General features: G+C 39.6%; 1 protein-coding gene across 3 annotated transcripts in view; it reads right to left on the bottom strand.

Moving 5' to 3' along the window:
- The window catches only part of Ttll7 (tubulin tyrosine ligase like 7), a 128,940-nt gene that overhangs the window by 71,088 nt on the left and 46,943 nt on the right, over positions 1–10,909 (bottom strand). For all 3 annotated transcript variants that reach the window (XM_021157823.2, XM_021157824.2, XM_021157826.2), the window contains exons 6-7: positions 7,044–7,202; positions 4,308–4,524 (exon numbers count right to left, since the gene is read on the bottom strand). In XM_021157823.2, the coding sequence (XP_021013482.1) occupies positions 4,308–4,524; positions 7,044–7,202 (376 nt within the window). The remainder of the gene's footprint in view (positions 1–4,307; positions 4,525–7,043; positions 7,203–10,909) is intronic.

Genomic DNA, 10,909 nt, shown 5'->3' with positions numbered 1-10,909 from the left:
GGAGGAGGAGGAGAAGGAGGAGGAGGAGGAGGAAGAAGGAGAAGAAGAAGGAGAAGAAGGAGAGGAAGAAGGAGAAGAAGAAGGAGAAGAAGAAGAAAGAGAAGGAGAAGGAAGAAGGAGAAGGAGAAGAAGAAGAAGAAGAAGAAGAAGAAGAAGAAGAAGAAGAAGAAGAAGAAGAAGAAGAAGAAGAAGAAGAAGAAGCAGCTAACTAGTAAGGTGCCTATGCTCCTGTAAACAAGCCCTTCCCTATGGCCATGTAAGGAACACAATGAAACTAAAATAGATAGATAGATAGATAGATAGATAGACAGACAGACAGACATGCATGTATAAAAGAAGGCAGTTAGGAAGAGAGAGGGTGTGAAAGAGGGTGTGAAGAGTGCAAGAAAGAGCACTGGGGGAAATATGATCAAAACCTGTCATGTGCATATGTGAAAATGTCATAATGAAGCCCATTATAATATATAATTAATATATACTAATTAAAAACACAAACCTCCAAACTGTACCAACTGATGACTTGGGTTGCTTAAATATGTTCCAGTGAGATAAAGTGGCACATTTCCCTCAAGAGGACCATGAATGTTAGTACTGCAGGGTGGCTTGACAGGCAGAGCACCTGGAAGCACCAGGTGGCCACCACATATTTGATAAGGCTGCCTACATGGTGTCTACATGATGTCTACAGATGTCTATATGGTGTCTACATAATGTCAACAGATGTCTACATGCTGTCTATATTCTGTCCACAGATGTCTACATGATGTCTATATGTATCTACAGATGTCTACATGATGTCTGTGTATGATGTCTACAAGGTATCTACAGAGATCGACATGCTGTCTATAGATGTCTACATACTGTCTATAGATGTTTACATGCTGTCTACACGCTGTCCACAGATATCTATATGATATCTCTAGATATGTACATGATTTTGATGTCTACATGTTGTCTACAGATATCTACATGCTGTCTGCATGCTGTCTACAGATGTCTTAAGGGCAAGTGTGAGACAGAGCTGGCCCTGTTTATGGCATTTGTGTTTTAGACTTTTCATGTTATTTTGCTGATTTAGATGGAGCCTGTTTGTGTGGTATGTTTGTGTGTGTGTGTGTGTGTGTGTGTGTGTGTGTTTGTTTGTTTGTTTGTTTGTTTGTTTTGGAATATGATCTCACTGGATAACCTGGAACTCACTGTGTAGCCCACATTGGATGAAACTCATGATATTCTTGCGTCAGACTCAGGAGGTAGCACCCCACCTCCTGTTTGTTGGCACTGTTTTCTTTAAACTTGAAAAGAATTCAAAACCTAAAACTTCTCTTAACTAACAGTAAATATCTAATGTTTCCCATCAAGTTAGCATAAACATTAATAAAATCTAACTTAAATTCCCACCTTTTTCCTAATCCTACTCCCCAAGATTGTTGTGAATAGAAATTTTGCATCACACTGAATAATAGGCATATTATAGATATATATTGTATGTATATTATATATATCTTATAATGTGTATATTAAATATTATATATATTATAGGTCTGTATGTTAAATGAAATCTTTAAGGCAAATAAACAGAGACAGTCATTCCAGCTACCTGTTTATTAATTTGTGTGCCATTTGCTACTGAAAGTCTTGTTTTAAATCATCATGCAATATTTAAGGAACAACCACAGAAGAAAGTGTAGGAGGGACCCCAGAAAGACCTGCAGGCGTTAAATTGTGTAGCCATTCCCAACACTACATGTTATCAGAAAGGCTCATGTGGCTTGGTACATAGGAGACCAAGGATGGACCAGTCACTATAGAAGGTGGGCATGTTGACATGTGTCTGTGATTCTAGCATTTAGAAGATGGAGACAAGAGAATCAGAGCTCAGGCTCATCCCTGGCTAGATAGTGAGTCTAGGCCAGCTAGGGCTGCATGATATGCTGTCTCATCCCTGGCCAGCCAAGGCTGCATGAGATGTTCTCTCAAAAAAGCAAAACAAAAACAAAACAAGAACGAACGCTGTATCTCAACATTTCAAATCTCTATCATGATCTCTGTCATGAACCAAATCACATGCAATGATGCTCATAAATTCATTAATAACTATAATTAAGTGTACCATACAATTTCCTAGGGAAATACAATATCTAATTAAAAAGTGTACATTCGCTATTTTAAAAATTAGAAATAATATTTTACATAATTTATGATCAATTTTCCATAATATTTTGTTTTGTCTTCACACAACCCCCTGTGGATTTGGTAATGGAATCACAGAGGTAAGTGGTAGATACTGGCATGTAAGTAGACTTACCTTTTTCTACATATGTCAGGAACCAAAGCCAGGAACTTAAATGCTCGAAAGCAGTTATCAAGATAAGGCATGGAGGTTTACCTGTCTTCTCCCCAGTCTCATTACAATCCTCTGACCCAGTGAACTTACTATGCGTGCACCGTTAATATTTCAGAATGGAAAGCTGCACCCTCCAAGCCTTACCCTGTCTCACATCATCAGGAGACGTCATCACCTTACACGTGTACGACACATTCTTACCCATTCCAATTATTTAAATTATAATCTACAAACTGACGTGCCCCCAAATGAAGCACATAGGTCAGACAGTTCTTCTATGAATAACCAAATCCTCTCGGGACAGATGCAGTTGAAAGTGAAGGCCAAATGTGTTATTTATCTACGAAGCCTTCAAGAGCTCCTGAACTCCAAGTCCATGAGAGTACAGCCCATGCTCCAACTGTCCAGGCCAAACACTCTTGGGTTTTCTTTTAATTTCCCTCATTCCACACACCCAGTTCATCACTCTAGCGTAACATTGCTATCTTCATTGCCTTCAGGCTATCTCAAATCTATGCCCTGATTGCAGAATCATCTCTCATCTCACAGGGCCAGACTGAAATCATGTCTGGTCTCCCATACTCCAAGTCTCTTTTGCTGCCCCCTCCACTCGGTTTCCTCCTCATTCCTAACACTTCAGGTCAGACGGGCTTCTCAAAACCCTAAATTTAATTCATCCATTCAGTGTATCATCTTGAGCTGAATCCTCAACTCCTGGAAAGTCCTTGACAACATCTGGAAAGATTGTTTCTGGGACTCTGTGCTCATCTGTGAACAGACACCCTTTTTCTGGTCTACACTTTGTGGCAAGACTGACCTTGTCTGTTTCCTACAGACTTTTCCTACTCTTTTCCCTAAACTTCTGTTTTGTGTGGTGCCCCCTCCCCCAATCTGAAGCCTGGCTGACTCATTCCTTAGTCTTCTTTTGACATTAGACTCCATCTGGAAAGATGGCCCACCATGCATTGTCATAGCTCCCTCGACTTCAGGAATTGATTGACGCTTGCCTTCAGGTCTCTCCAGTAGACTACTGCTGCTATGAAGTCATACACTGTTTATGTTTCTCCAAAAATATCATAATTCTAGGGAATGTTGTACACTTCAAACATTACTTTGCTGAAAGTCAGAAACAAACTTTATGTCCATAAACATTCCTTCGTTCTACCATCTTTTCCTAATATTCTTATAGTTCCCTCATTTCTTCCTTGCCAGGTATGCAAAACTTTTAGTTTACTAATGGTAACAACATTGAGGGTGAGCCACTATTTAATTTTGAAATGGTTGATCTTCCTAGAAGTGTATGCAAACGTTAGAAGAGAATAATACAGGGCCTTTGGAAAGCTAAGAAGCAGTAATATTGTGAATTTTCTTATATTCAGTACATTGGAAATATAACATTAGATGTTAACTACATTTTTAAGTATGAATGATAACTTACAATTCAGCATGTAAAATTACAGTTATGGTAATTTTTTGGTAAATTATATTTGCAACTTCTGTGAGAATTAGTTACTGTACAAAGGAAATAATATTACTGAGAAGATACTTATGAAATGGTTAGCGCACTAGATCTCTCGATGTACACAGTAGTTTCCCTTAACTTCACGAGTGGTCAATGCAGATTGAGAAGCCTGCCTCCCTCGGCCACTATGAAATAACCCTGATGCTGAAGATACTATCTTCATAGTCTCTTCCACAATTCCATGTTCGTACTATACGTTTACCACAAAGCTTCGTCAAACGTCAGCTCCTCATTGAGGAACTGAGCCTCCAGGTCACTGCACCTCACTCTATTTCCCACGTTGCATTGAGTTTATTTTTCATATCACTGTCTGTCAGTAAGAAGCACACGATTCATTCAGCCATGGGGATGCGGAACGCCACGTGAGACAGTCCTTGCACACAATAGATGAGTTAAGCATTGAACAAATGAGCAGTAACTAAGTTCTCGGTCGTCACTTACCAAGTTGGACTCGTTTGGTGGGATGTACTTCTCAGTGCCCATGCGCACAAGCCCATCATGGTAGAGAAATATCTTTAATGGATCACAGGATGTAACCAAAATATAAATCCGTAAATCAAACTTGTAGCCTTCCATTAGGAAAGGTTTCTCAATGTATTCTTGAACTATCAAATGATCCTGAGAAGGGATTTTATCCCCATTTCTTATCAATGAAATCCTAAGTTTAAAGAAAAAAATAAAAAATAATTTGATATGAAGGTTGAGAAGCCAGGGGGCGGGGGGGGGTGGGGGAGGGGAAATATCATCTATGCACTCAGGGAGAGACCAGTGTTACAGAAAATTCCAGAATTCTGCCCTCCACAAGAGCAATGAAAGGGAGGGAGACAACTCTAAGTTCTACATGACAGAGCTGTTGACATTTTAACTAATTCTGTTCCGTTACTCAACCCCAGGTGAGCTGCAGTCCTGTCAGCACCTGCCCCCAGCCCTGAGGCTGGGTCTAGAGCGGGCCAAGTGGACCTATTCCTGTGTGTTTCCTTTGACCTGCCGTGGGCCTTCTAGGTGAACTCAACTTGCTTTGATCTGCCTAACAGGAAATATCTACAGTAGAAGAAATGACTACATGATTTCAAGGGGATGCAATAAAATAACATTTACACAGAGGAGTGTGAAGTCATGAGGAAAAATTTAGCGACGTGAAATAAAGCAAGCATGATATAGATACATAAACCAAAGAGCAAAATGACAGAAGAAACTAAATCATATGTCAACAGAATGGCTTAAAAAGTGTGGGTCTGAGAAATGGGTTTTAAAAAAATTGGCCTAAGTACAGTGTCATAGAGAAAAGGATCCCTTTAGAACTAGATACACAAAAGGTTGAGAGTAAAAATAGTGGGAAAATTAAATCACATGGTATTCTGAAGTGCTTACAGTTGTAAACAGCAAAACAAAAATTGCCATGACAGACAAGAGACAAGATGTGATACTATGTGATAAGCAAATATTTCAAGAATATTAACCTTAAAAATATGTTCTTAATAAGCTACAAAATTTAGCAAGCAAAAAATGGTCAAAATGAAGGGGGGCATGTCTCAGCTCTGGTAGGGAAATGGCTCAGTTATGGTAGTTACATGTCTCAGCTCTGGTAGGGAAATGGCTCAGTTATGGTAGTTACATGGCTCAGCTCTGGTAGTAAATGGCTCCACTATGGTAGTTAAATGACTCAGTTATGGTAGTTAAATGGCTCAGCTATGGTAGTTAAATGGCTCCACTATGGTAGCTAAATGGCTCAGTTATGGTAGTTAAATGGCTCCGCTCTGATAGTTAAATGGCTTCACTATAGTAGTTAAATGGCTCAGTTATGGTAGTTAAATGGCTCCACTATGGTAGTTAAATAGCTCAGCTATAGTAGTTAAATGGCTCAGTTATGGTAGTTAAATGGCTCAGCCCCGATAGTTAAACGGCTCCGCTATGGTAGTTAAATAGCTAAGCTATGTTTGTTAAATGGTTCCACTATGGTAGTTAAACAGCTTAGTTATGGTAGTTAAATGGCTCAGCTCTGATAGTTAAATGGCTCCACTATGGTAGTTAAATGGCTCAGCTATGGTAGTTAAATGGCTCCGCTATGGTAGCTGCAGCCTTCAGTAGCCCACTTTCAGTAACAGGACACTAGACGTAGCAGTAAGGTAGTGGATCTAGTCAGCAGGTACTGGAAGCGTCCTGTGCCCATTCAGTATGATGATATATCAAATAATCCCACTCTAGAGGGTATGCCCTTTCCATGTTTCCCATTGTCTCTGCATTGCTATCAAATATATTTTACTAATATTCATAAGTGTTTATTAAACACAAAAATTCAGGACCATGGACCCACCCTCACCACTCCTCCACCTTCCTTTGCACTCGTGGGTGACAGGAAGCCAACATGCTATTCATCAATGGGTACAAAAACCTCACTTGCTCACACACTTCCAGCGTGTGCACGACCAAGCTTAAACAAAACGTATGGCTAAATCAGTGCAACATGCTCACAGGTTAAATGTGTTCTAGACAAACAAACAAACAAACAGCTAGCATTTCCAAGGATCTCAGGCACTAGAGCATTTTAAATTAAAAAAAAAAAAAAGTTCAAATGGCTCACATGGATTTTGATTTAAAAAAAAAAAAAGAGCCAACTTTCTCTAGTGCTCTAGAGCAAACTAAACACAAGCAAAGAGAATCAAAACTGTTATGTTGTGCATTCTATTCCTGAATAAACTGTCTAGCTCTTTGGCGTGTTAGCTTAAAAATGTGTCCTGTGCAGCCTCCATCCAGTTACCATAGTTACCAAAGGAAAATGCTTATTTATAAAGCAAGGCTATCCACATTTCACTTCAAGCATTCTCATTATGACAAGACAATTCTTTCTACTTTGTTCTCCAGGCTAATTGAGCTGTACTGCAGCAATTTACCTTTTTATCCAATAGCATTGAGATTACTATAAGCATGCATTGTGTTTGTGAATAAATAAGGAAATAAAATTTCCCCTATTCGTGATTATTTCTTTAAAGTCTCACAAGTCTTGGTTATGTTTTAATTGGATGACTAAAGTCTTTCAAAGATGTAGTCATAAGAACATGATAGTTAGACGCGCACTGCTTTTCCAGTACGGTACTTACTCATGCGTAAGTAATCATGCGCATATCTTCTCTCATTTTGCAATGTTTATATTTTCCAGGAAAAAAAAAATGAACCTACCCATGACCCATTGCACCATTAGCCGGTTTTACTATAAAAGTTTTTTGCTTCCGTTTTTTCTTCAATTCTTTCACATAGTTTTGGAACTGAGTATATTCAGAAGGGAAAATCCACGTTCTCGGAACAAAGGTATAATCCATAGGCCGAGACTTGATCATTCTGTGAGTCAGAGGCAAGAGAAACATAAATTCTATTCAAACTAAATAAATCTTATTTCTGTAACAGATATACTATGAAGACTTGGATTTCTTTTTTCCTTTCATTTGTTGCTGTGCTTGTTTGTGAAGCAAATGTACTAGGAAATAGCCCAAACCAATTATCAACTGAATAAGGAGACAAGAATTTCTGCTCCATTACACACTGACTTACGTCTTAATTCAATGGATACTTATTTGAGTGTGCGCTGTGCTAGGCCCTGGTGCTATACAGTGAGGTAACCCCACCTCTTCCTCCAGTGGACTTACAGACAGGCTATGCTCACAAGACAAAGACCAAAGGCACAAAGGGCAGACTAAACAATTGTCAGTGCTAGCTAGCTCTTGTGGAAGGTTCAGGAAGGAAGGAATTTATACCACCATTTATCCCTGGTGTTCCAGTCCCCTATGTCGTCACAGACAGACTCCTGACTTCTTTCTAGCCACTGTTTTGAGGCAGCACCTGGATCTCTGAGTCCACAGTGTGTCCTCTGATTCTCCTGCATTTGCTAGGATTCTGCTGCCTATTGTGATCTGTAACCTGATGGCACTGATAAGTGTAAGGCATTTGTTTTGGGGGGAAGTGGACGTCCCGGAGCTTGGCCAGAATGCCTCCCATGTGCAAAGGTTCCACCACTGAGCATGCTCACTGCCTGCTTTGTAGTTTGTATTTTAAAACAAGGCTCGTTAGTTGCCCAGGCAGGCCTTGAACTCTCAATTCTCTTGTCTCATCTTCCAGAGTAGCTAGGATTACAAATTTGTAGAAGTAGATAGGCCTGAAAAAATGTTTTCTTTTTGATTATACTTATCAATCAATTCCCAATAAAAATGAAAAGAATGATTTGTAAAACTATTATTAAAGATAATGTTTTCTTTTTAAACTTTACTAACTAAACATATATGCACATTATGTCTGTGCACCATGTATGTGCCTGGTGCCAGAATAGGCCAGAAGGGGACATCAGATCCTCTGGAACTGGAGTTGTGAGCTGCCATGTGGGTACAGGGACTCAAACCTGCATCCCTCTGGGAGAGCATCCAGTAATCCTAACAGCATGTTTCCAGCCTTTAAGAAAGTATTTCCAAAAGAGACATTATTTTCTTCTAAATATGTAGTGATCATGAGTATAGTCTGTAAATGAGGTTACTCAAATTAAAATACAACCACAGGAGATAGCACAAAAGCAGAGGCTAAGCTCTGAGAAGAGAATGTGAAGAAAAAATATCACCAGTGGGCAAAACCGCTAGACATTCACATAGTTAACACATGCCAAGACCTTTGCCAAAGATATTCCTGGTGTGTGTGTGTATGTGTGTGGTGTGATGTATAAGTGTGTATGTGATACATATGTGTGGGCATGTGTGTGTGTGGTATGATGCATATGTGTGTGTGTGATGCGATGTATATGTATGTGTGCCTGTGTCTGTGTATGCTTATGTATATGTGTGTGGCATGCAATGTATATGTATGTATGCATGCATGTCTGTGTGTGTGGTGTGGTGTGGTATATGGTATGTAATGTGTGGTGTGTGCATGTGTGTGTGGTGTGGTATGTGGTGTGTATGAGAAGGTATATGTGTGATGTGAGTATATGCATGTGTGGTATGTGTGTTTATATGTATAATGTATGTATATGTGATATGTGTGATGTGTTTGTGAGTGTACTGTGTGTGATATGTGTGGTGTATGTGTGATATGTATGGTGTTTGTGTGTGCATGGTGTATGTATGTAATCTGTGTGTGATATGTGTGTGTGTGTGTGTATGTAATATGTGTGTGGTATGTGTGGGGGGTGATGTGTGTGGGGGTATAGAGTATATGTGTGGTACATGTGATGTGTGTGTGGTATGATTGTGTGTGCATGGTGTTTGTATGTGTGGTGTGTGTGGTATGTGGTGTATGTTTGTGTGATATGTGTGATGTATGTGTATATTATATGGTACTGTGGGGTGTATGTATGTGGTGTGTGTGTGTATGTGTGTAATATGTGTGTGGTATGTGGGGGGGGTGTGATATGGGGGGGTATAGAGTGTATGTGTGGTACATGTGATGTGTATGTAGTATGATTGTGTGTGCATGGTGTTTGTATGTGTGGTGTGTGTGTTATGTGGTGTATGTTTGTGTGATATGTATATGGTACTGTGGGATGTATGTATGTGGTGTGTGTGATGTGTGTATGTGTGTGTGAAATGTGTGTGTGAAATGTGTGTGTGAAATGTGTGTGTGTAATGTGTGTGTGTATGCGTGTGTGCATGTGTTTAAGTGATGTTGATCTGGGGTCAGTGGGTAAGGGTGCTCACTGAGCAAGCATGTGAACATGACTTCAAATTCCAAGAACCTAAGTAAATATTGAGGTACAGCCACATATGCACTTAGAGTCCCAGTACTACAGGGGAGTGGAAGCAGGAGGATTACTGGGAGTACCCACAGCCCAGCTCCAGGTTCAGTGGGAGATATTGTCTGCAGGAGGTGAAGCAGAGAGTAACAGAGGAGGATACAGTTGCCCACTCTGGTCTGCAGGAGCATGCACCTACCGACACAAGTATGTACACATCACAGCCCACCTCCCCCTCCCCTTCCTCTCCCTTCCCCTCCCCCACACCCTCCCTCACTCTCCCCGTTCCTTTTGCCTTTCCTCTAACTCTTTCCTGTGTATGCACACAAATGTGGCATTACCACCATGAGACAGGAAATAATGTAATTTCCAACTGCATTTGCTTAGTGTTTGTTAATCTTGCAACTAGATAATCTCAATTCAAAGAAGGGACAATATTGACTAATTTATTATTTTGATTTTTTAAAAAAATAAAACTTGTGTTAATATTGTAATTTTTGCATTAGCGCCTTTACAATCATTTATTATATTTAACAATGACCTGAAATTAGGCTGAGTTAAGGCTTTTACTAGGCCAATAATCTTTAAAACAACCCATGTGGTAGCTTTCTTTTACATATGTGACTACGTATCTTACATATCTCACCTACTTAAAAATTATTAGTTTTGATGTTTAAACTAGATGTAAAATTATATGAATAATTGTACAATTAAAAACATACACATGAATAATATCAATATTTAATCTTTAATTATATGCATGGTTTTATGATTGTTTTCTAGTGAATACTCCTTTCTTTCAAAATTACACAAATGTCACTTGACATTCTCAAGCCAAAAAAAAAAAAAGAGAAAAGCCAAACTAAATCTACCCAACAGATATATACACTGCATAAAAATTCTACAGTTTTTTTCCCAACAAAACAGTTGAGCTCCTGTTACCAGTTTTTCCCTGGAAGGATGACTATTCTAGTTCCTGACCTTGGAGATGTGTGCATAAATAATCCTGATGAGTGTGGGTACAGGTGTCTAGGAGCATGCTGTGTGCGGGCATCTAGGAGAGCACTTGGAAAGTGTGGTGTTTGCAAGCCACTAAACGCAGAGGATATAATGCAACAAATGACTTCCATGAGGCTTAACCAGAAACTGAACATCTATCAATCGTTTTGTTTCTAAAGGGCCATCAGATTCTAATAAAAAAGGGAAGCCCCACTAGAAGCTGTTGTATGACTCTGCAAGAAGTCACCTCTCTGGGCCTCAGTGACCTCCTGTGCAAAGTGAAAGGCTAGAACCAGGGGATCTAAAGACCCCTCCAGCTCAGAGTGTCTCTCTCCCA

The sequence above is a fragment of the Mus caroli genome, chromosome 3, assembly GCF_900094665.2.
Source record: "Mus caroli chromosome 3, CAROLI_EIJ_v1.1, whole genome shotgun sequence".
Lineage (NCBI taxonomy): Eukaryota > Metazoa > Chordata > Mammalia > Rodentia > Muridae > Mus > Mus caroli.
Note: the sequence above shows the minus strand (reverse complement) of the source record. Positions and strands in the feature narration are given on the sequence as shown.